Genomic DNA, 27,241 nt, shown 5'->3' with positions numbered 1-27,241 from the left:
ATATTAAGTTGGAAAAGGCTTGAAATTTAGCTGGTAAAAGGTTGTTAAGGGCCCAATGAAGGAATTGTGGTTATCTTAAATGAGATTAGAATCAAAAACTGAGGATTGTCCTAAACATAGAGGTACAATATATCCTTAGAAACTACATATTAACTATATTAACCTGCTCATCTAATTTCTCCTTTAATAATTTCATATGGAGCTATTACCTATGAATTTGTACAAATAGTGCTCAAATAATCTTACAAAAAATCAGAGACTTTGGAATGTCTCTAGCTAAAAATAATGGGATTCAACTTTATCTTCTTTTTTGTATAATAGTACTCTAAAGTTTTATCTTGCGAATCTATGCATTCAAGGGTTCAAAAATATTTAAAATAGTTCCTAAAGCCCTTAATCACTGAAACCATTCCAAACTACCTCCTTCTTTTCTCTTGACCCTTGTTTAATGCATAGCTAAGAGGTCTTTGCTGCAACTCCTGAGGATTGTTTTATTGCATAGCACTGCAAACTAGGAAATAACATATCTAGCCATCAGTAAATATTAAAGGCCTGACTCTCAGTGCTGGGGCTGGCAATGTTTTTCACTGTTGAATGGATGTTTTTGAAATTATAGCATTCTAGATGAAAATTGAGGTTTACTATACTGCATAGTAGGTACACATTATCAAATGAATTGTCATCAAGAATGGGAAAAAGAACTTGTCTTCATGAAGTTCCCACATTAAGCCCCAAGTCAATCAGGTAAAGGCACAAGAAACTATCAGTAACACCTTGACAGGATGAGATCACTAGGCATCTGTGCATCTTTCTCCTCTCTCTCTCTCTCTCTCTCTCTCTCTCTCTCTCTCTCTCTCTCTCTCTCTCTCTCTCTCTCTCTCTCTTTTTCTTTCTTTCTTTCTTTCTTTCTTTCTTTTCTTTCTTTCTTTCTTTTCTTTCTTTCTTTCTTTCTTTCTTTCTTTCTTTCTTTCTTTCTTTCTTTCCTTCTTTCTTTCTTTCCTTCTTTCTTTCTTTCTTTCTTTCTTTCTTTCTTTCTTTCTTTCTTTCTTTCTTTCTTTCTTTCTTTCTTTCTTTCTTTCTTTCTCTCTCTCTCTCTCTCTCTCTCTCTCTCTCTCTCTCTCTCTCTCTCTCTCTCTCTCTCTCTCTCTCTCTCTCTCTCTCTCTCTATCACTCTCACTTTTGCTCCTGTTCTTGCTCTCACTTTTTCTCACTCGCTCTTGCTCTTTCTCACTCTCTCTTGCTCACTCTTTCTCTTGCTCTCTCTTTTCTTCTTGCTCTCTGCTTTAACCTTGCTAACTTGCTCCTGAATCTTCTTATTCTATTTCACACAAGCACAAAAGGCCAATCTTATGATGTTTAGGCACTGAAGCATCCACTAATTACAACTGCTGGAAAACACATTTCAAGGAAACATATGTCCCCCAATAATAATTTCATAATTCTTTTATATTGTATAAAGTACATCAACATCTCTGTAAATATAAATTATCATTTAACATTTACAGGCAAAAGTACATAATTCTTATTTATAATCTATTGTTCATTAGCAATCACGCTATAGTTTTAGGGCATTAATTGGCTAAATGTCACATAAGGAAATGACTATATACATACATACTCTAATACTCAACAAATAGGTCATTAGGCAAAATTTATTGTGACAACAAAGCACATATTACATTCATATGTCATATGTAATTTCTTTGTCCCAATTTGTGTGTCCTTCATTGTTTTTTTAATCTTCTTATAATCTTTTTTTAATCTTCTTATAATCTGCTCCTGTGTTTTTTCATGCAGTTCATACTAATCTAATGTATAGTCATCAAGTAACAATTAGGTCATTGGCTAAATATTCTTAGTCAGTCTATAGTGAGGTGTCATCAGCTCTGCACCTTTAGTATTCATTAGACCTTACTACAGGATTAGACAGTCCTAATCCTGAGTATGGAAGACCCAGATTTTGTTACCTATGTGTCTCAATTCTATCAATGCTTTTGTTTCCTTAAGGACCCCTATTACAACAGAATTAGGCAGGAAAGTGACTGCCTCTGAATATCTTTTCTACTTGAAAAAAGCTCCTCTTTCAAGCATCTCCTCCACTCTACCTCCACCAAACTACTAGGCCTTTTCTGATCCTCTAGATCAGGAGTTCTCAACATTTTTTATATGTCATGGACCCCTTTGGCAATCTGGGGAAATCTCAAATTGTTTTCTAAAATATTTGACTTTTTCCAACTACATGTAAAGATCATTTTTAACATTCATTTTTTGGGGGGGAGGGTGGAAGGTTTTTGAACTCTTTTTTGTTTTTATTTTCTCCAGTTACATGTAAAAATGACTTTTATGAATTATATTGGGAGAGAAAAATCAGAACAAAAGAGGAAAACCAAAAGAGAATAATAAAGCAGAAGAAAAAGAAAAAAATTAACATAACATGTGTTGATTTATATTTTGTCTCCATTGTTCTCTCTCTGGATGCAGATGATGTTTTCATCCAAAATTTATTGGGATAGCCTTGGATTATGAAAAGAATCAAGTCTATCATAGTTGATCATTGCATAATCTTGCTTCTACTTGTGTAGATTGTATTCCTGGTTCTGCTTGTTTCTCTCAACATCAGTTCATATAAATCTTTCCAGGCCTTTTAAAAATCAGTTTGCTCATCATTTTTTTTACTGAACAATAATATTCCATTACTTTTATAGATCATTTCACAGTTCCACCAACAATATATTAGTGTCCCATTAACATTTATTTTTCAAACATTTTTGAGAACCAAATTTTTCTCTCTTCCTTCCATCCTCCCATTTCCCTTTCCTAAAATGGTAACCAAATTGATATAGGTTGTACATGTGCAATCATGTAAAATATATTTCCACATTAATCATGTTGTAGAAAAAGAAACAGACTAAAAGGAAAAATACAAAAATTAAAAAAATTAGTATACTGTTATCTTCACTTATACTCCATTAGTTATTTCTCTGGATATGGATAGTATCATGGAAAATGCATATTGTTAAGAATAATTCAGTACACTGTTATTGTTACTGAATACAATATTCTCCTGGTTCTGTTCATTTCACTTTGCATCAGTCTATGTAAATCTTTCCAGTTTTTCTGAAATCTGTCTGTTTATCATTTCTTATTGCACAATAATATTCCACTATTACCATTCACAATTTATTCAGCTATTCCCCAAATGAAGAATATTACCTCAATTTCCAATTTATTGCCACCATGAAAAAGGCTGCTATAAATTACAAAAATACATGTAGCTAGTAAATATATGAGATCATATTTGTTTCTTTTTTCTCAATATTACTTTATTTTTTTCAATTACATGAAAAGATAGTTTTGAACATTCATTTTTATAAGATTTTGATTTCCAAATTTTTCTCTCCTTCTCTTATTTCCTCCCTTCCCAAGACAGCAAACAATCTGATATAGGTAATACATGTACAACACTTTTAAACATAGTTCCATATTTGTCATGTTGTAAAAAAAATCAGAATAAAAGGGAAAAAACCACAAGAAACAAAAAAGCAAAAAACAAACAAACAAACAAACCCAAAAAGGTGAAAGTAGTAGGCTTTGATCTGCATTCAGTCTCCACAGTTCTCTCTCTGGATATGAATGGCATTTTCCATGCCACTTCTATTGGAATTATCTTGCATTACTGTATTGCTCAGAAGAGCTGTCTATTGTATTTGATTATCACATAATCTTGCAGTTACTGTGTACACTGTTCTCCTGGTTCTGTTCTCTTCACTCAGCATCAGTTCATGTAAATCTTTTCAGGCTTTTCTGAAATCAGTCTGCTCATCTTTTTTTTTTTTTTAAAGAACAATAATATTACATTACAATCATATATATCTTATTCAGTCATTCCCCAGTTGATGGACATTCACTCTAAGAGCATATTTAAATTAAAATCTTTTTGATTCCAAGTCTAGAAAATCCAAACTCTATTCACTAAAACACTGTTCACACAAAACCTTATATAGTTTAAGAATTTCCCTCAATGACATCTCTAAGTCCCAAGAAATACATGTGCTTATTCCTTTACATTTTTATCTTTGCTATACATACATCGAATATATTCAGTTATTTTTATATGCATATATGTTTTTCTCTTCTTGCAGATAAGAATTCTTATTTATATTTGCACTTACCCCTAATGTCAACTCTAATGTATTACATATGTAATAAATATTTAAAATTTATTAAATAAATGAACAAATAACTCCTTATATTTGTGCAGACAAGCAACTTCTTATGGATTTACCAACCACAGGATCTCTGTTTGAGAGGTTAAAGAAGAATCTTAATTTTATGTTAATATTGCTTTTTGTCTTGGATCTCTTTTGCTGCTTTAAATCCTATCTCCAACATTCATTAGTTGTGTGAAATTGGACTAATAATTTTACCTCTATGAGCCTGAGTTTTCTCATCGATAAAATGGCAACAGTAATGTTTATCTCACAGAGTTATGTGCTTCAAATGAGATGACTTATATAATGTTCTATATAAATGTCACTTATTATCATAATATGCTTGTTTTCTAAACATGTATTGAAAATTATAGTTTAATTACCTCATTTTGTAAATGAGAAATGAAATAGTCTCCGGAATTAAAATTTAAGTTCAGAGAGCTGGTTTGTGGCAATAACAAGTATCAAATGTATCCTAATTCCAGCATTTTTGCAATTCACTCTGTTGCTTTCCCACATAAATTATTGATCTAATTTTGTGGTGGCAAAATGAAATGCACAACAAACACCTCAACCAAATGGCACACACCTTTGATTTCACTTTCCATTTTGAACTTTTTACTTGGGTAGTTTTTTCATCTTCAACTATCTTGGGAACTGGGATTGCTGTTTTGTTGGCATAGTTAGGGTACATCCCTTTAGTAAAAGTCTCCTGAAATAAGAATAAAATAATACTACCTTTAGTTTCTTATTCTCTTTTATAGTAGAGCAAAGGCAACATCCAGAATATAACAGTCGATTGCGTGGAATAGAGTTTTGAAAACTGGCCTAGAAAAGACTACTAATAAATATATCTGTAGAGGAAATGCACCCTGATCCAGATTATTTCTTCATACTTAGTTGTTTTGAACATACAAGTTTCCAAGAGTGAAACATTTAATGTTTCAGATTAGGATGAAGGGTTAAAAAATGAAAACAACAACAACAACAACAAAGAAATGACAATCATAAGTAGAGAAAAACATTTTAGCTTCAAAACAGACTATATAGCCTATAAAGATTAAGTGCATATCATATAAAACTGATATAATTGAGTATCATCCTCTTATTGTACAATCCATGTTATATTTTTTCTTCTATCTAGGACAGTAAATCATTACTATGAGATTTCTGAGAACTAAAGAACTCTGCCTACCAATTACTGATGGATTCTGATCACTCTAATATGGTTATGATGGCAAAACTGAGTTTGAAAACAAAAGACAGAGATCATTTTTAATAAACTTCTGACCTTCCTTGTTGGCCATAATACTAAGCAATAACATCTAGCAGACAGTGAATGTGAAGACAGAAATCCTACCGTGTCCGTTCCCTGAGAATTGACTTATAGTTAAAAATATTAAGCATGAGTCCAGCCCCTGACAGCATATGAAATACCCGAAGGAGTGTGATCTCATTCTGAACTTGCTGATGTGTTGATTGCTCCTTCTTGACCTGCTCCACCAGCATAGACCAGTGCCAGCTTACAAAAAGACATTTGTTCAAGGATTTTTTGTCTAGAAGCCCTGAAAGATAGGATAGATTAATTAATCCCAAATTGGATAAATCTAGGCTAGTTCTGGAGGAGTTTGCTTGATTATCATATCTACACAGAGCAGGTCATAGACCTACCTAAAATGTATTTGGAGATGTGGACAGGCAAGCACCGGATGAAGTCTTTGCTTTTGCTAATCTCAGGCCTGTAGTCAGGATGGGAAGGCAAGGTGATAGTAAAATGTTCATCTTCATTGGCACCATCTGTTTTCTTGGAAATCATGTCCCCATACAGAGGAAGTGAAGCATGTGATCTATCTAGAAGTAAGCCAAAAGAAAAAGCCATTGTTTTCTACTCAGTGGGACAATACCAGAGGAATTTTGTTACTAAGTTTTGCCAAAGTTGATAGTTTTCTTCTGACTCAGAAGAGGAAAATGAAGAAGAAGTGGAGGATGTAACTTTTGGAAGGTCAAAAGTTTTAAAATAAAGGTTTCTTATAGTGATATAAAGATTTCTGAAACTCCATTTTGACTTGTATCATAACTTCACTTAAGCAAAATATTCAACTCTTAATAGTTACTTTCTCAATACAATTATGGATTTAATAGTGTTACTTGGCACTTAACATAGAATTATATAAAAATGCTTATGTATTCATTTTTCATTTCTATAGTAACTTGATGTCATCATTCTATTACATGTATATCTTATGTATGTGCATTTGTCAGCCTGCGTAGTTCAGATTAGTCTATCTCTGTCCAATATAGCACAAGTAGTTTGCTTATGTTTTTCTTTACATATATCTTTAAAAGTATTATGTAAAACTAGAGGCTTAATAAATTCTTAAAGACATGATACTAGTCTTTCCTCCTCTAATTGTTCCTTCTTGGTCTTCTTCACTGGTTCCTCATCCTTTTCCTAATATTTGAATATGAGTTCTTCCCTAAAATTCTATCCTTGATGTTTCTCCTCCTCTTACTATACACTATTTTCCTAGCTAAATTGGGTAAGTCAATTCTTTCCCACTCCAATATTCAGTTTCCTCACCTGTAAAATGAAGAGTTGGACTTAATAGATAGATAGCTAAAAGTCTTATTCAAATCTAAAATTCTGTGACTTCAACTACAAACTTTGTACAAATTACTACCAAATCTATTTTTTCAGACCTGACTTCATTTGTGAGCAACAAAGTGACACCTACAACTGCCCACAATGACATAGAATAAATTTGCATTGGAGTTTTGGAAAAAAAAAAAGTTCTTAATCATAGGTAATTGGTCGAACAAATGTCATCTCTTAAGAAAGTCAGAAAGATTTGGCAGGATGATCTTAGTAATACAAGTAACAAAAGAAAAGGTTTCTAAAATCTATCAATTGAATAGATTTGAAGATGGGAAGAGGAACAAAGTGACAGAGAATCAGATTCCATTTTGAGACTTTTATTCAGACAATAGTTGTGATGAACTACTTTTTATATTGGGGTTTTGGCAGGAAGTTGCAGCTCATTTTGAGAGTAAACCATGAAAGCTACCCTCAAAAAGCAATATAGAACAGAAGATTTCAATTCCAGCAAGTATAGGACATAAGGAATTTTGCAGTAACCTGAGTAGATTCAATATAATAAATTTAATAAATCCAAAGCAAAAAGAGTCTAGATTATCAATAAAGAAACCTTCTGCCTTCAAAGAGTATGTAGCTAAGACATAGCAACTTTCTGAATATTATACAATCAGACAACCACTATGCATATCTTGTTAGTCATGTGAGGACAGATGATGCTATCAGAAGGAGTCTGGAATTGATAGCCACATTAAAAAATTATCCAAATTACTATTAATTAAAGAAATGTAAATTAAATCAATTATGAGATTACACTTGATACAATCAGATTGGCGAAGATATTTAAAAAATAAAAAAGATAAACACTGAAGAGGCTATAGGAAAATGAGGATATTTATATTTTTATACTATTGGATAATCTGTGAATATATTCTGGAAAACAATTTGGAATTATAAACAAAAAGTTAATTAGTACTTCAGCTTAATCTATATCCAAAAGAAACCAAAGAGGGAAAAAGGACTTTTATGTGCAAAAAGCAGGGTTTTTGTGTGTGATCAAAACAATGAGAAATATTAATTAAGGAGTGGCTGAATAATTGTGGCATACAATATTGTGTTATAAGGTGATTTAATAATATATGAAAGAAAAGCAGAACTAGAACACTGTGTATTACAACAGCAATCTTATAAAAATGAATTATTTTGAAAAATTTTATAAACTGATTAAGAATAGTTGAACATCAATTATGAAATGTGTAATCTATGACAGAGAAGTGATACATTTAGGATACAGAAATAATTTTTAAAAACTGAAAATCATGTCAATAAAAGTTAATTTACACAATTTACAAAGTAATAACAAAATTGATTTGGAAAAATGAAAGATCTAAAATATCAAGAGAAATGAGGAAAAAAGATAGACAAAAAGGAAATAGCAGACCTCAATCTATATTATAAAGCAGTAGTCATCAAAAGCAACTAATACTGGTTAAAAAACAGATCAATGAAAGATTTAAATAGAAGAGATTATCAGAACAATGAAACTTAATAAACCAGATTTTGATAAAAAAAATTAAAAGAAAGAAAAAATCTATTACCCAAAAAACTCCTGTCTGATAAAAACTACTGGGAAATCTAGAAAGCAATTTGACAGAAATCAAACTTATACCAAGACCTTACAACATATTCCACAATGGATTCTAAATATATACATGAGTTTAATATTAAAACATCATTCTAATTAAAATTTAGAAGAGAAACAGCACACTTATGGACAGAAGATATTTTCTTAACCAAACAAGAGTCAAAGGCAATTACATCAGATAAAGTGGGTAACTTTGATTACTTGAAGAACTTACATGATTTGATTACTTATATGAAATTGAAAAGCTTCTGCTTTTCAAGATGAAATAGAAGAACAAAAGGAGGAGAAAGAAAAAGGAAGCAGCCAAATGCAGGAATCAGGGTAGGAATTGTTTCAATTTCTCAGGTAAAGGGTCAATATCAAAGAACACTACAGAGATTTTATATATATACATACACACACATACACACACTAAAAACATATATACCATTTCCCAATAGATTCAAATAGGTTCAAGGGATATGAATAGTTGTCAAAAGAATTGAAAACTATTAACAACCATATAAAATACTCAAAATAATTAATAAGAAAAAATTGCAAATCAAATTACCCTGAAGTTTCACCTTCTATCCAGATTCATCTACCCTGGTATTTCACCTGATATATTTATATATAAGTTTAAAAAATTAAGGTTACAATGCATAGCTTTTTGATACTTCTTTTCTAATCTTAAACCAATTAGTTGTTCCATGTTTGAATCTAATTTGGTCCAATACAGGTTCCTCAGAGGCAAGTAAAATGATCTGGAACTCCCAACTCTTTGAAGACTAGTCACATTTTTGTGATTTCATACAGTCAACAGCATTAGCATAGTCAGTAAAGTAGAAGTAGATGTTATTTTTGCACTCCCTGGCTTTCTCTATAATCTAACAAATGTTGGATTTTGTCTCTAGTTCTGTCTCTCTAAAAACCAGCCTGCTTCTCTACTCGCATATTGCTGAAGCCTAAATTGAAGAGTATTAAGCATAACCTTTCTGATATCTGTGTTAAGTGCAATTGTTTGATAATTTGAGCATCCTTAGTATTTCTCTTCTTTAGAACTGGCATGTAAAGCAATCCACCGTGGAATTTTCCAAATTTGATGGGATATTGCCTGCAGCACTTTAACAGTATCATTTTTTAGGATTTAAAATAGCTTAGCTGGGAATTCCATCATGTCCACTAGCTTTATTGATAGCAATGCTTCCCAAGGACCACTTGACTTTATTCTCCAGGATGTATACCTCTAAATCAATGACCACACCACTGTGGTTATCAGCGATGTTGATATCTTTCTTGTATAGTTCTTCTTAATCTGTTTTTCTTCTGTTAAGTCACTACCCTCTTTGTCTTTTATCATGCCCGTGAAATGTTCCCTTGATAGCTCTGATTTTCTTGAAGATTTTTTCTCGTTTTTTCTTCTATATTTTCACATTGCTCATTTAAATAAAACTTTCATATCTCTTTTTACCATTCTCTGAAATTCTGCATTCATTTAGGCATATTTTTACCTTTCTCCTTTCCCTTTCCCTTTTCTTCTTTCCTCAATAATAAAGTCACTTCCTCAGAAGTAAAGCTTCATTAGAAAATCATTTTGCTTTCTTTTTATTCTTTCTTTTTGAGAGATTAGCATACCTATTAGACTTTCATTCCACTTGAATCAATTGCTTGAAAAAGTAAACTCGAGAGATGTCATGTATTCATGGACATTTGGCAACCAAGTGGAATAATGTGGCCTCTCTCCCACTTAGTAGCTTTAGAGCTCAAAGTACTCTTCCTTTCATTAAGTCATGAACGAAAGAGTTTCATGTGGATGGGTTGCTACTTTTGTATGCGTGCATAGTCTGACATCAATTCTTCTCACTCAGCAGACAATTAGAAGATTTTATTGGCCCAATTTTTCCATTATCACAACCTCTGAGTTATTCTGGCCTGACATTGGTTACCCCCATTTTCACATGGTTGAGTTAAAAGCACATAGAAAATATTTATTTGCTCTAAAGAGTGGAAACATAACACAAATTGTATGCAAAAATAAGGTGAGGGAGGCATGTTAAAGGCTTTATATTATATATAGGTTCTGATAACCAGGGGAAAATAGAGGAAAGAAGAAAAGTATAAACCAAAATCTCTAATGAAATTTGATGGAAAAATAAGTAACAGTCTATTAGTGAAGAGGTTATGTAACAAAATACTAAATTTTGTTAAAATACCCAAAATATTAAAATACAAGCAAATTTGATTTATATTAGACATATGGGATTGTCTCAATATTAGAAAAACCATAAACATAATAGAACACATTAGCAATAAAAATAATAAAAATCAAATGGCTATCTAAGTAGATAAAAACATAATATAATATCCTTTAGGTTAAAAAAAAGATTTAAGCCAAGAATAAATAAATATTTACATAATATATTCAACAGTATCAAAAGCAAGAATTATAATTATTTATCATGGAAAACAGAAGCTTCTCTCATAAGATCAGAGATAAAACAAGGATTTAATTGCTACCACAGTTATTTGATATAATTATAGGAATGCTATTTATAATAGAAAGATTAGAAAAAAACTGAGAAAACAACTACAATCAAAGAGGAAACAGAATTATTGCTTTTTCAGAATGGCATTATGACATACTTAGAAGTTCCAAAAAGGTTAACTAAAACTACTTAAAATAATAAGTTCATCCAAGTACCAGAATATAAAATAAATCCACTTAAAATCTAACAGAAAAGGCTAGAAAAAAAAGAAATTTCATAAAAAATAATAAGAAAATATATAAAATAAATGGAAATCTAGCTATCAACAATACATATAAAATTATATAGAACTACAAAGTATCCTTTATAAAAATAACTATAGAAGAAACATTTACTGCTTGTAGTCAAGCAGCGCCTATACAATAAAATTAAAATAGCATTCAATTATTATATAGATTAATGTGACACTGTGATACCAAAGGATACAAAGATGATTAGACTTTTGATCTTGCCATAAACCACAAAATAATCCACTTTTACATTCAAGAATTATGAAATTGATCTATCTTAACATAATTATAAGTGATTTTTCTAGAGCATAGGTCTGACCATGTCACCTTCCTACCCAATAAAATTTAGTGGGTACCTATTGCTCCCAGTGGCAAATACAAAGTCCTCTCATGTTCAAAGCCTTCACTATCTTCCACATATTCTTCTCTCTTTCTTGTTCTATGAACAAATCTAGGCCACAGGTATTTTCTCTGTTCCCTCCATCAGGAACACTCTTCCCCCTTCATCTCAACCTATTTATATCCCTGATTCCTTAAAAGTTCCAATTAAAATTCCATCTTTTACAAGAAGTCTTTCCAAACTCCTCTTAATTCTGGTGCTTTTCTTCCGTTAAATATTTCCCATTTATACTGTGTATAGCTTTTTCATATATATTTATTTGTATATAATCTCCCCAATAGATTATGAGCTCCTTGAGGACACAAACTATCTTCAGCTTCCTTATGCATCTCTAGTACTTAGCACAGTGTGTGGAATCTAGTGGGTGTTTAATAACTATTGATTGATCTATTGACTTTTAACATCTCCTTCTGCCTTCTCTTACTAAACCCTACTCCTTGCACTTTGATTGTTGGTCCTTTTGCCCATCAATTCTCTCCCAGATGATCTTCCCTGCACTAACCACTCTCTGCCTTTTTTTCCCATTGTGACTCCTAGGTAAACAAATTCAATTCTACATTGTCTTGCTAACACATAGTTCTGTTATTATTTCATTGATTATGCCCTGAAAAATCTCAGTCTTGGATCACTTCACCCTTCTCTTTCACATACTTGTTGCTGAACCAAGGTGAAGAATAACATACCCATTCTGACAGGGGCCACTACAATTTATGTTACACAACTTCAACTGGACCCTCACTGTGCTAGTCTACACCTGCTTTATCAATTTGCTATTCCATTCTCCATAGTGGCTCTTCCACATTTTTTCATCCCTGCTTTCCCTTTCCTCCTATGTTTTCCCTTTTTCTTATCCTCTCAGCTGAGAACCTTTCTCTCTCTCTCTCTCTTTCTCTCTCTTCATATATATATATATATATATATATATATATATATATATACACACACACACACATATATATACATATATATATTTATTTATTTAAATAAACCATTTACCTTGAGCTCTTTCCACCTCTTCCCCATTTTATATCATTCATTTATTTTTCCCAAACCTAATGTCCCCTCATGCTCAAATGATCCTAAACCTTCCTGTCTCCTCTAAAAGATTGCATCCTCTGTCATTCCTACTCTATAACTTATTTTCAATGTCTCTCTGCCTATACATCAGCTTATCTTTCTTCCAACCTAAAAAACAAAACAAAACAAAAAAAAAAATCTTCTCTTAACCCTTCTCTCTCTGATAACTATTGTCCTATATCCCTTTTGCTCTTTGTGGCTAAACTTCTTGAAAATGCTATCTACCTGAAAAAGAGAGTAATCCACAATTTTAGCAAATTTGCAGGATACAAAATAAATCCACATAAATCATCAGCATTTTTATACATCACTAACAAAATCCAACAGTTAGAGCTACAAAGAGAAATTCCATTTAAAGTAACTACTGATAATATAAAATATTTAGGAATCTATCTGCCAAGGGAAAATCAGGAACTATATGAGCAAAACTAAAAAACACTTTCCACACAAATAAAGTCAGATCTAACCAATTGGAAAAATACCAAGTGCTCTTGGATAGGTCAAGCAAATATAATAAAGATGACAATACTACCCAAATTAATGATTTATTTAGTACTATACCAGACTCCCAAAAAACTACTTTAATGACCTAGAAAAATAACAAAATTCATATGGAAGAACAGAAGATCAAGAATTTCGAGGGAATTAATGAAGAAAAATCAAATGAAGGTGGCCTCGCTGTACCAGATATAAAACTATATTATAAAGCAGCGGTCACCAAAACCATTTGGTATTGGCTAAGAAATAGATTAGTTGATCAGTGGAATAGGTTAGGTTCACAGGACAAAATAGTCGATTATTATAGCAATCTAGTGTTTGACAAACCCAAAAATCCCAACTTTAGGGATAAGCATTCATTATTTGACAAAACCTTCTGGGGAAACTGGAAATTAGTATGGCAGAAATTACGCATGGACCCACACTTAACACTGTACACCAAGATAAGGTCAAAATGGGTTCATGATCTAGGCATAAAGAATGAGATTATAACTAAATTAGAAGAAAATAGGATAGTGGAAGAGGAAGTGTAACGTGCTCTCCTGGCAGTTACAATTACTAGTCTGTCCTAGACCCACCAGAGTACCTTTGACCACTGTCCTTTGCAGTGTGAGCTCTACCCGGCTCGCCTCCTCTGAGGCCTTCTAAGGTCTCTGGCCACAATCTCTTGAATCTATAGCTTAGTAACCGGTAGCGCACTCAAGAACAGCCACATGTAATCTTAAAAGCCTTTATTATACCTACTCACATAATGCCCTAGCTGATGCCCTGACTTGTTGGTTCCCAAGTGAACACCTGGTCAGAAGACCCACGTGTTCACTACCAAAACCCTTACCTCTTTCGGCTACCCATCTTGGCTTGGCCACCCAGGCTAGGAGCCAGGGTGAACAGCAGGAGATTAAAGAGAGGGCGGTTGCTGCCTGCAGTGGACTTGGGTGGTGGAACTCACGCTCACTTGCACTCGTGACCTGGCGTTGGAGGCGACGGTAAAGATCTAGAATAAAGACGTTTAGTGATCCTGACTCTTGCTGATTTCTGGAAAGATAGAGTTCCAGCATTTGGCGTCCAACGTGTGGCTGGCACCCTACTTCCACCGAAGTCCTCCTGTGACCAGGAGATTAGGTGAGTATTCTAATAGAAATAAGGAACTTACCTTGTTAAGGACTAAATCAGCAATCTCTAGTAACTGAGATGGGGCAGATGTTAGGTAAATCCTGGGCCTCAGCTGACCCTGCTCCAACCCCAGCCCCTGCCTCATCTAGCAATGCTATAGAGGATATAATTAAGATAATTGATGAGAAAAGTTTACTTGTTCCCATCCCACAAATGAATAATCTCATACACTCATTGATTCGCACGTCCCCTTGGTTCTTAAATGAAGAAAAACTACGTATAGATAAATGGAAGCTAGTGGGACTTGAAATGAAAGAATTTTACTCAAAAAATGGGAATTGTCAAATTTTCCCAGAGGTATTTTACCTATACAACTTGATTCTATTAGACTTAAGCTATCAAGAAGAGTTTAGAAGAAGGAAGAGTTCTAAAAAGGCTCAGAGAAGGAAGCGTGAGGAACAAAAGATAGAAGATAGGCAAACTCAGGACATTGCCAGAGGGCAAGGGGATTTGAATGAGGAATCTGAGGGTGTAGACTCTGATTGTCCTGAAGAAATTTCAACCCCACCTAGAGAGCAGATTATTGATCAGCCCACATCCACTCCACCTTCAGGGACGGAGGGAGGAGGAGTAGTGGAAGGGGCGGTGACCTCATCAGCGCCCCCCCCTCCTCCCACACAGAGCCCCCCCTCCCAACAACTGCCCACTCCTGTAACTAGATTAGAAAGAGGGCTTATTGAAGCAATTGAAAATGGAAAAGAAGTAGATAATGATTTCAAACTTCAAATTTTTCCCGTGATTCAACAGCGTAATTCTGCAGGTCAAGAGAGTAGAAGATATGCTCCTTTTAATATGGATGTCCTTAAAAACCTGAAAAAATCTTGCACTGTCTTTGGGGCTACATCAGATTACGTTAAAATGTTAATACACAATTTGGCTTATGAAACCTTAACCCCTAGTGACTGGAAAGTCATTGCAAAAGTGTGCTTAGAACCTGGACAAAATTTGTTGTGGCTTTCTGAATTTACTGAGCTCTGTAGAATTCAAGCCCAACAAAATAGTCAAAATGCAGCTAATACTTCCATCACCTATGACCTACTAATGGGTATAGGTTCTTATGCAGACGCTTTGGTACAGATTAATTACTCCATAACAGCATTTGAGCAAATTTCTGCTGCTGCTATCAAGGCATGGGCTTCTCTCCCCAGTAAAAACTACAAGGGTGAGACCTACACAAAAATTGTACAGGGACCAAATGAACCTTTTGCTGATTTTGTGGCACGTTTGCAGACAGCTGTCATACAGGCAAATGGTGAAAATGAAGTAACAGACACTTTGGTGAGGCAACTTGCTAGAGACAATGCCAATGAGGTTTGTAGAAGGATTATACTAGGACTACGTAAGGATGCTCCTTTAGAGGAGATCATAAGACGCTGTGCCGCAATGGGCACAAATACCTTTTATAGCCAGGCTATGGTGCAGACTTCCCAAGATCCCAACATGGGGAGACAGGATCCCTTTTGGCAAGGGGTTTCCCGAGAGACTCGTCAATGCTTTCAATGCGGTAAAGTAGGCCATTTGAAAGCTCAATGTTGGCACAGAGACAGAGTGAAAAGACAGGCTGGGAGAACAAGACCCAAAACCCCATGTCCAAAATGCAACAGAGGACTCCATTGGGCCTCAGAGTGTAGACTGATTCAGGGAAACGGGATGAGGGGCCCAGCTCCAGGGCCCCAAGCAAAAAACACTTGGGGCATGATGGCAGCCGATGCCACACCCAGAGAGTGCCTCCAAGTCCAATACCCAGACATGACCAATCAGCCAGGAAGCCATCTGAGGGGAGAAAGGGATTACACAATCAGTCAGCCAGGAAGCAACATGATGGGAGAAAGGGACTACAATTAGGGAGGATAGAGTTGTATGCAGCTGGGACAATTGAGATACCCCCTGGAGAGGTGAAATCTGTTCCTCTCCAACCTATGGATCCCTTGCCTCCAGGGACAGTAGGCTTGACCATTTCACCTCCTGAGAGTACTTACAAGACAGTGTTCATTCATACACTGATGTGGGAAACTGGGGAATGTGTAGATAATATCCCAGTCACTAACACAGGGAGACAATGTGTGACTTATCAACCAGGGGAAGTAGTAGCATCGGGTTTATTGATACAGACTCCTAATAAGCAACCTGGTGACAGTCACCCATGTTCGGACTCCAAGCAGAAAAACCCAGGAATATACTGGACAGCAGCTGTGACAGCTGACCGACCTATGCTCACCATCTATATAAATGGCATAGCATTAGAAGGACTGGTGGACACAGGTGCAGATCGCACAGTCATTAGAGGTGCCAACTGGCCCAGTCACTGGCCAAAGACTAAGGCAGACACCTACATGTCTGGGGTAGGAGGATCAATAGCAGCTGAAGTTAGTGCTACCCCTTTAAGATGGGTATTTGAAGGTGAAACAGGAGTTTTTACTCCTTTTATAGTTGAAAAAATCCCCATCAATCTGTGGGGAAGAGACATTTTACAACAATTAGGGTTAAAAATGAGTACTTCGGTTTTTTAGGCAGGGCTGCTGTTGAAGGCCTGCCAACACTTTCACCTGTTCCTATCCAGTGGAAAACTGATACACCAGTGTGGATAGAACAGTGGCCCTTAGATAACAATAAAATTCAGGCCTTACTAGATATAGTACAGGAACAACTTGATCAAGGACACTTACAACCTTCTCTAAGTCCTTGGAATTCCCCAGTATTTGTTGTAAAAAAGAAATCTGGAAAATGGAGGATGTTGACTGATTTAAGAAAGGTAAATGAACAGATGGAAACTATGGGAACTCTTCAACCTGGACTTCCATCTCCTACTCAGTTGCCTAGAGAATGGCCTCTGTGGGTTATAGACATTAAGGATTGTTTCTATTCTATCCCTCTAGATAAGGAGGATATGAAAAGATTTGCCTTTTCAGTGCCCAGCGTTAACTTAGCTGAGCCTTATAAAAGATATGAATGGACAGTTTTGCCACAGGGAATGAAAAACAGCCCTACTATGTGTCAAATGTATGTTGCTGCTGCTCTTACTCCAGTAAGAAAAGCATTTCCAAAAGTAATGTTATTACATTACATGGATGATATATTGGGATGTGCACCTGAGGAACAAATGTTAGAAGCATGTCTACAAAAAACCATAGAAACACTAAGGAATTATAAATTGCACATAGCTCCAGAAAAGATTCAAAGACATGCTCCTTTTCAATATTTAGGATATGAAGTATATCCTAAGGTGCTTACAGTACAAAAACTCTCCTTAAGAACAGAGAAGCTAAACACCTTAAATGACTTCCAGAAATTGATAGGAGATATCCAATGGATGCGTCCCGTGCTAGGCTTGACTACCTGTCAATTGCAACCATTATATGACATTTTAAGGGGAGACAGTGCTTTAAATTCACCACGCCAGCTTACAAAAGAAGCTCAAGAGGCTTTGAGACAAGTTGAACTGGCTTTATCCAATGTGGTTGAAAGAGTCACTCAAAAACCCTTGGAAATATCAGTTTTTGCTACACAAGAGGCCCCCACAGCAGTCCTTCATCAAGGAGACAGTGTGATAGAGTGGGTGAACCTCCCAGCACAACCAGAACAAAGCCTTATTCCTTACCCAGTGCTTGTGGCTAGAATTTTATTAAAGGCCATTAAACGAGCAGTACAATTATCTGGGACAAGACCTGATAAGATATATACCTTTTATACTAATGCACAAGTTAATGTGTGCTGCGAAACCATCCCAGAGTGGCAAATTTTATTAGCCATGGCTCCAAATTTTGCACACGGGTCTCCATTAAAGATAACCAGACTGCTACATAATTGGCAATGGATTCTTGAAGAAAAGGTTTCTAAAGTTCCTCTTAAAGGACCAACTATCTTTACAGATGCATCCAAACATAATATTTGCGCTGTGTATTCTCGTGACTTAACTATAAAGAGAGTAATCAGAACTCCTTTTCAGTCCACTCAGCAGAATGAATTGTATGCAATCATTCTAGCTCTTGCTTATTATCCGGGAGACATAAATATAATATCTGATTCAGCCTATTCAGTAGGTGTGGTACAAAGAATTGCCACAGCCCAAATAAAATTTGTAGCCTCCAATACATATCAGCTCTTTAAAGAGCTTCAAGAGCAAGTGAGAAAGCATCCAGGTAAGATTTATATTTTGCATGTCCATTCCCATAGTGGACTTCCAGGTCCTATTTTTGATGGTAATTCAAAGGCAGATAGCCTTCTAACCATGCTGGCCAGTACTCCTTTATTTCAAGAAGCACAAGAGTCTCATTCTAAATATCATCAGGCTGCCCGAGCTTTACGTTTGCAGTTTGGAATAACAAGAGAAGAAGCTAGGAGCATAGTAAAAGCCTGTACAGCTTGCCTTCCTTTCCATGCTCCTACACTCCCTCCAGGGAAGAACCCTCGTGGTTTGAGACCTAATGAAATTTGGCAAATGGATGTGACCCATTATAAATCTTTTGGTCGTCTATCTTTTATCCATGTCGTGGTAGACACCTTTTCAGGATTCACATTTGCAATACCAGCAGCAAAAGAGACAGCCCGAGTGGTCACTGAATTCCTTATACAAGCATTTGCAATTATGGGCGTGCCACAAGCAATAAAAACAGACAATGGACCTGCATATACATCTAAACATTTTACACACTTTTGTGCACAGTATAAGATTTTACACACCACGGGCATACCCTTTAATCCTCAAGGGCAGGCAATAGTAGAGAGAAGAAACAGAGATATTAAGACACTCCTCCAAAAACAAAAGAAAGGGGGAGCCACGGGTAACCCTAGAGAACTTCTAAATTTAGTTCTCTATACCATTAATTTTTTAATTTTTGACAAAGATGCACTGGCTCCAGCAGACAGGTTTTATAACTCACCGGAAGGGCAGTGTCCAGTGCGAGCAGCTCCACTGTCTTTAGATAATCGCCAAGTGATGTGGAGAGACCCAGAAAGTGGTGAATGGAAGGGACCAGATAGGTTAACTGCTTGGGGGAGAGGGTTTGCTTGTATCTCTACAGATGGAGAAGGAATCAGATGGGTGCCAACGAGCCGTATTCGCCTTGTCCATCGGAGAGAGACAGAGCAGACCCTTGAAACGAAGGAGAAGGCCCAAGAAACATCGGGTGGTTCCGTTGCTGACTGTGCCCACCACTGAAAGAACCTGGCAGTTATGGCGTTTGACCCATGGACATCAAAAACTGTTGGACTTGAAAATCCTCAGAAATCATTGGATTCTCTGAGACATCATAAGACTATTGTAGGACTTGAAAGTCTCAGGAATCATTGGATTCTCTGAGACATCATAAGACTATTGTAGGACTTGAAAGTCTCAGGAATCATTGGATTCTCTGAGACATCATAAGACTATTGTAGGACTGAAATCCTCAGGAATCATTGGATTCTCTGAGACATCATAAGACTATTGTAGGACTGAAAGTCCTCAGGAATCATTGGATTCTCTGAGGCATCATAAGACTATTGTAGGACTGAAAAGTCCTCAGGAATCATTGGATTCTCTGAGGCATCATAAGACTGTTGCTGGACTTCAAAAACTTGTGGGGATCATTGGATTCCCTAACATATAAAAAGACTGATGTGGGATTTCAAAAACTTGTGGGGATCATTGGATTCCCTAACAGTGAAGCAATGGACAATAGATTGGTTTTGGACTATTTCTTGGTTGCTGAAGAAGGGGTATGTGTGTCTGGTGTCTACATACCCTCCTTCTAGGACTTCTGGAAATCTCTTACAATACCATGTTGATTTATATTGTTTGTTATGTCACTATTTGCATGTACAATTCCTGTTTGTTACACCACATCGAGTCTGCACTGATTGTGGGGAGAGTCACCACTAATAGCCTCTGCGTTATTGCTATGTGCTTGTGTAATAACTCCCATGCTGATGGGTTTGTGCATACTTGTCTCTAATAAGGCCCTTCAATCCAGAAACCCGCTAGCAAATCCCCACTTCTCTTTGGTGCTTCTCATCTCCCTTCCTGAGATGTCAGGGAGGGCGTGATTATCTCCTTTTTAGTGCTTTCATCTCCCCTCCTGAGAAGTCAGGGGGGGCGTGATCACGTCCTTTTTGGGGTTCTCATCTCCCTGAAAGGTCAGGGATGGCGCGACCTCCTGTGGTCTAAAACAAAAGAAAGCGGGAGATGTAAAGGGCTAGAACTGAGCAATGCACTTGGATGGTGAAGCACGTGAGACTAATTGCCAATTGGACGGTTCCCTATTAACTTGTTTAAGGTTGACCCTCCCCAGCTGTTCTGTGCTGACTTGATTGGTGGGACAAAGAGGGGGAAGTGACGTGTGTGGGAGGAGCAAGAGAAACTTGGGTGGTGGAACTCACGCTCACTTGCACTCGTGACCTGGCGTTGGAGGCGACGGTAAAGATCTAGAATAAAGACGTTTAGTGATCCTGACTCTTGCTGATTTCTGGAAAGATAGAGTTCCAGCAAGGAAGGAATTTGTGACCAAAGAAGAACTAAAGATCATTACTGATCACTAAATAGAAAATTTTGATTATATTAAGTTAAAAAGTTTTTGTAGAAACAAAACTAATGCAGATTATGGAAGAAATAAACTGGGAAAATATTTTTATAGCGAAAGGTTCTGCTAAAGGCTTCATTTCCAAAATATATAAAGAATTGACTTAAGTTTATAAGAAATCAAGCCATTCTCCAATTGTAAATGGTCAAAGATATGAACAGTTTTCAGATGAAGAAATTGAAAGTATTTCTAGTCATATGAAAAGATGCTCCAAATAATTATTGATCAGAGAAATGCAAATTAAGACAATTCTGAGATACCTCAGATTGGCTAAGATTACAGGAAAAGATAATGATGAATGTTGGAGGGGGTGTGGGAAAACTGGGATACTGATACATTGTTGGTGGAATTGTGAATGGATCCAACCATTCTGAAGAGCAATTTGGAACTATGCTCAGAAAGTTATCAAACTGTGCATATCCTTTGATCCAGCAGTGTTACTACTGGACTTATATCCCAAAGAGATATTATAGAAGGGAAAGGGTCCCATATGTGCAAAAATGTTTGTGGCAACCCTTTACATAGTGGCTGGAAACTGGAAATTGAATGGATGTTCATCAATTGGAAAATGACTGAATAAATTGTGTTATATGAATAGTATTAAGAAATGACCAGCAGGATGATTTCAGAGAGGCCTGGAGAGGCTTACATGAACTGATGCTAAGTGAAATGAGCAGAACCAGGAGATGATTATACACTTCAACAATAGCATTTACTATATAATGATCAGTTCTGATGGACGTGGCTCTCATCAACAATGAGATGATTCAAATCAGTTCCAATTATTCAGTAATGAAGAGAATTAGTTACCCAGAGAGACAACTATGGGAAGTGAGTGTGGATCACAACATAGTATTTCCACTCTTTCTATTATTGTTTGCTTGCATTTTTGTTTTCCTTCTAGGTTTTTTTTTTTTTTTAACCTTCTTTCTAGATTCGATTTTTCTTGTTCAGCAAGATAACTATATATATATATATATATTTATACACATATATATATACACATATATACATACATACATATATATTATATTTAACATATACTTTAACATATTTAACATGTATGGGACTACGTGCCACCTAGGGGAGGTGATGGGGGAAGGAGAAGAAAAGTTGGAACAGAAGTTTTGCAACGATGTTGAAAAATTATTCATGCGTATGTTTTGCAAATAAAAAGCTATAATAATAATAAAAAAGAAAGAAAATGCTATCTACTATATATGCTTCCACTTTTTTCTTATTACTCTTTTTTTCCCCTTTGTTGAGGCAATTGGGATTAAGTGACTTGCCCAAGGTCATACTAGGAAATGATTTAGATAAGATATGAGCTCAGGTCCTCCTGACTTCAGGGCTGGTGCTCTATCCAGTGTGCCACCTAGCTGCTCCTTCTTGCTCTTTTCTTAACCTCTTAACAAGTCAGATTCTGACCTTAAAATTTCACCAAAATTGCCTTTTCCAAAATTATCAATCATCTCCTAGTAGCCAAAATCCAGTGGCCTTTTCTCAGTCTTCATTTCCCTGACTTTTCTGCAACCTTTGACACTATTGATCCCTTTCTCTTCCTTTATACTCTCTTCTATCTAGTTTCTCAAGATAGTGCTCTAAGACAATACTCTCTCTTGCTTCTTGTCTCAGTTTCCTTTTCTGGGCTTTCATAACCATAGATGTCCAACAAGGTTCCATTTTAAGGACCCTTCTATACTATTTCACTTGGTGATTTCATTAGGTCTTATGGATAGCCTCAGCAAGAACCATAGAAACTTTTATCTCCTATACTGTTTGTGGACTTGGGGTCTAAGTCTGGGAATACTGAGGGAACTTCAGCTAATTAGGAATGCTAGGCCCAGCTGTGCTGCAGAAAAGCTTTGGGAGAAAAGGAACCAGCACAACCAGTGAGAGCAGAGGCAGTAGAGCAGAGATGCTGCTGGCTGTGGGTACTTGCTAGAGTGGGAAGGTCTTGGTCAGAAGGGAGAGCTGAGGATTATAGGTGCTTACACTAATACCTTATTTTAAGAAAGAAAATGAACTGGCACAGAAAAATGAACCAAATCATAGAAATTTACTTTGGGAACAGGGAAAACCAAAGTTCATCTTCAGAGGAGGACACTCAAATAAAAAACAAGCTTTTATCCCCAAAGAGTAATGTAAAATGGCTCCCTCTCCAGAAAGAATTTACAGAAGAACTCAAAAAAGAATTTAAAAATCAAATGAGACATATTGAGGAAAAACTAAAAAAAAAATTTAAAAGATTAATTTCAAGGAACTCAACATGGACAAATTGTTTGGGGTTTTTTTTTTAACATGGGAAATGTATAATATATGTTTAAATTTGACATCAACAATAGGGCAGCTCAAAAGATTTTTAATTTCTTGCCCCAAGCCAAGTCTCAGCAACACAGCTGGGCCTGGTATTCCTTATCAGCCAATCTTTCCAGATTGTTTCTTCAATCTTTTCAGACTCAGACCTGATTCCCCAAGATGTAGAGGAGATGAAAGTTCCTGAGGTTAAGGCTGAGGCTATCTCTAAAGCCAGCTAGTTCCAGAACTCCCCACTAGCTGTTTCTGCAAAGCTAGCCTGAAGGTGTTTACACTTCACATTAGTTAAACCTCAATCCCAGGGTCTTTCTTCCAGTCTTCTCAAATTGTCCCAGGAGGACTCCTGTTTTTGCCCCAAGTATTAATTGTTTTTCACCAATCTATATTCTCCCTGAAGCACAATTTCGTTTTGTTTGGAGAGCTTGGAATTTTCTGATCTACTTTACTATCTTTCCAGAATCTTCCCCTATTCTTTTTCTATAGGGTTATCTCCATCCTACTTCTAGCTGCCAAAATCTATCCTACTGGTAAATTTTACCAGACAAATAGAAGTCACTTTCTTGCTTCAATAAGTCATGTCACCATGCACACTCCTTCAGGGAAGAAAGGAAAAGGAAACTTATACTCACAAACCAGTGCTCAAAAACTAGTAAGGTTCTATTTTCCAAAAAAAATAATGTGCATCTCAAAAGTTATAGACATATTATTTAATTACAAGATGGAGTAGAAAAAAAGAGAGATATACATACACAAAGAGACAGAAAACAGAAAGGGAAATATTAGAAGCAAGTATGAAAGTAAAAAATAGTTCTTCCCAATTATATATTAATCATTGTCATGGTTTGTTTTGTTTTTTAGTAAGGAACATGGTGTGCAAAAAAGGATGAGTAGGATAGTGAAGAGACAATAGACTATGCCACATGTGAACTTTTTGTTCACTGGGCATATTTAGCCCAGAAATTTAAAAACAAGCAAACCCTTAAAGGAAGCAAAATAGCTCTGTTTTAAGTAATTTGAAAGATTCTTAAATGGAAGTAGCAGACTTGTTTTTCTTGAATTTAGAGCTTAGATTAGGGAACAATGAGTGAAAATTGCAGAGACAGATTTTAGCTTCAGATGTAAAGAACATTTGCCAATAATACAAGCTATCCAGAAGTGGAATGGAATTCCTCAGAAAGCAGTGAATTCAGTTTTATTAGTGGCCTTCATTTCCTAGAAATCAGATCAGCTCAGACTAGATCTCTAAGGACTCTCTTAACTTTTTATAAATTTTATAAATTGTATAAATCTTGAATCAGTATAGATTTCCCATCTTAAGTTCAACATAGCTAAAATCAAGCTTATTGTCTTTACCCTTAAGCCTGTTTCTCCTAATTACAATATTTCATTTTTCTGTTTTCAAAACCTTGACATTATGTGTGCCTCTTTTCTTTTCTTCATATCTCATATTTAACTACTAAGTACTTAGGATTCAACCTCTACACAGATTCTCTAATGTCCATCTCTTTCATTTTCAATTGCCCCAAACTTAGTAGATCCCTTTATTACTATATGCCTAGACTATTGCAATAGTTCTTATCCCTATTGTTCTTTCTTTCTTTCACTCCATCCTTTATATCAATGCTAACTGTAAGAAATAAAGCGTTTTAGACCCCTATTCTATTCCAATTTGTATCAGTGGATTTGATAGAATCATATTAAAGTTCTGCATATAAGGTACCAGAGCTATGAGCTGCAGATTAACTTGCTTAACTATAGGAAGTTAACTAAAGGCCCTCCACCCTTGTTTTGCCTTACCATGCTCAAGCCCAGCATGGCAGAAATCACAACTACATAAAAAGTTCTATAATAAAATCTAATATTTTTCTATTCTGGACTAATTACTTGTCCAATAAGAGTATGACTAGTTAGGTCATCCAACTTGTGATAACTTGTATCATTTCCTTCTAAGGAGAAAACTTTCCACCTTGTGTAGAGATATTCCTTAATTTACCCAACTTGTGACCCTACTGACATAGTTTTGCTTATTTTAGCTTATGTATCATACATCAATCAGAAGAATTATTCTGTATTTGGTATAGCTGTTCCAGAATGACTATACATTTAGCCCTATAAAAAATAGGGCCCTGAAAGGAGTAGGTATATCAGATGATAAGGAAGAGCTGAGGTTCACTTCGTAACTGAATACCAGGGTCTCTTTAATCAAGTGCCATTAACTCAGAACTCTATCTCAGTCTCTTTTATTATACGTGGGATAATTTTAATCCCCATATAACTTAATCTTTGTCTAGTCATATAACTCCTCTATTGAGAAATCTTTAGTGATTGTTTGTTATAGGTTATATATATAAAAGTTAAATGCCTTCTTAACTTTTCATTTTCCCCCCATTAACAAGTATTTTTTTGTCTTTCCCTTCAAATGTCATTATCTAGAATTTGAGCTCTTTCACAATCTGGGACAATCTTTCTTTTTCATACATAATTCATATTGTTGTAATTCATATATTCAATGCTTTAATCAAGCTGAAATATTATGTCTCCAAAATATAGTCAATGTATCTTTACTCACATTGTTCCCTACTGATGAAATTCCCTCTCTTTTCTTGTTTCATCTATCTTTAAATTTCCTCCATGAAGCTTTTCTTAAACTACATGTCAGAAGTGATCTTTTTCACCTTGAACTTCCTATAGCTCTTTATTTTGAACTTTTCTAATGCATTTTCATGTAATATTATATATTACAGCTATCTGTGATTTGTTCTTATCCATTTATTATACTATAAAAATAGTACAAATTTAAAACCACATAAGTATTCTAGCAGACAAGCCTGAGATACTACAAACATTTTAGGTCAAAGGAAAAGTACATAGGAACATGATAAGAAAGTGGCAGCTAGATTGGTGTCTTCCTGAAAATAAAAACACAAATATGTAGCTATCTCATCAAGACTTTCAGGTATTAATTCCCTTAGCTATACTCATTCTTTCTATTTATTTGTATTCACATCAAACTTATAATCACAAGCCTTGTTCCCAACTGACTTGTCTGTTCTTGGTATTCAAAACTATGATTTCTACTAGTGTGGAAATTTCCTCTGTTACTGTAAACAAGGCAATTCATCACTGATTTATAATTTTACAGAGTTGCCTGGAAAACAGAGATCAAGTGATTTATGAATGATCATATAGCAATAGCTAGACTTTTCAGATCTCCCTGAGTCCAAAAATGACTAGGTATTGTCAAGATGTTTTTCATCCACTATGCATAATAAGTTGGAAGTTTTAATCATGAATAGTAACTCTGCAAGTTAAATTCTCAAACTAATGACCATTCACCTAAAGAGAAACATCTATACTTGGGTTTTTTTCTAAGGGAAGTCCTAGCTCCAGGAAATCAATGGCATTAATTACCATAGTACTCACACTGTAACTTCTTTGAATGTCAGAACTATGCAATATACTTCTTTTGAATCCCATATTTCAGATTGTTGAGCACATAATAGGAAGTCAGTAAATTCCCACTGATGAATTAAAATATAGTCATAGATACATTATATTATGTAATGTAAATTAAAATGGCCTATAAGATTGGTGACAATGGTGAAAATGGACCCCTTTCCGTATTTCTGTTATTATTTATATTTCCTTCATTTCTCTGTTCCTATTCAAAACCTCCTCTCACCTCCTACTCAGAAAAGCATGGGAAGTTCATGCTATCTGAGTTCTCCTGAGCTTTAGTGATTTTACCATAAGTCCTTCATTTTTTTCTGAAATATCCATCTCACCACTGAAGTTGAAGTCTTCCACTTGGCCCTGGCCATCATAGAAGCTTTGACTTTTTGAAGTTCTGGAAAAGGATAAGGTGTGGAGCTTAGAGTAGTAGATCTCAGAGTTGTGACGGGATTCCTTAAGACTGTCTGGAAGTAAAACATCTGAGTCCTTTTGTAGGTTCACTGAAAGAACAAGAAAAATTATGTTATTGTCACATTATAAAGTGAAGTTTCTCTGAATTCTGA

General features: G+C 35.4%; 1 protein-coding gene across 1 annotated transcript in view; it reads right to left on the bottom strand.

Annotated features, from left to right (window-relative positions):
• Positions 1-27,241, bottom strand: part of FBXW10B (F-box and WD repeat domain containing 10B) — a 122,910-nt gene that overhangs the window by 73,459 nt on the left and 22,210 nt on the right. The window contains exons 2-5 of the mRNA XM_074265038.1: positions 27,011-27,178; positions 5,883-6,062; positions 5,649-5,776; positions 4,801-4,923 (exon numbers count right to left, since the gene is read on the bottom strand). Of these exons, the coding sequence (XP_074121139.1) occupies positions 4,801-4,923; positions 5,649-5,776; positions 5,883-6,062; positions 27,011-27,178 (599 nt within the window). The remainder of the gene's footprint in view (positions 1-4,800; positions 4,924-5,648; positions 5,777-5,882; positions 6,063-27,010; positions 27,179-27,241) is intronic.

This window comes from Sminthopsis crassicaudata, chromosome 4, assembly GCF_048593235.1.
Source record: "Sminthopsis crassicaudata isolate SCR6 chromosome 4, ASM4859323v1, whole genome shotgun sequence".
NCBI lineage: Eukaryota > Metazoa > Chordata > Mammalia > Dasyuromorphia > Dasyuridae > Sminthopsis > Sminthopsis crassicaudata.
This window is presented reverse-complemented; position numbering and strand designations above follow the sequence as displayed.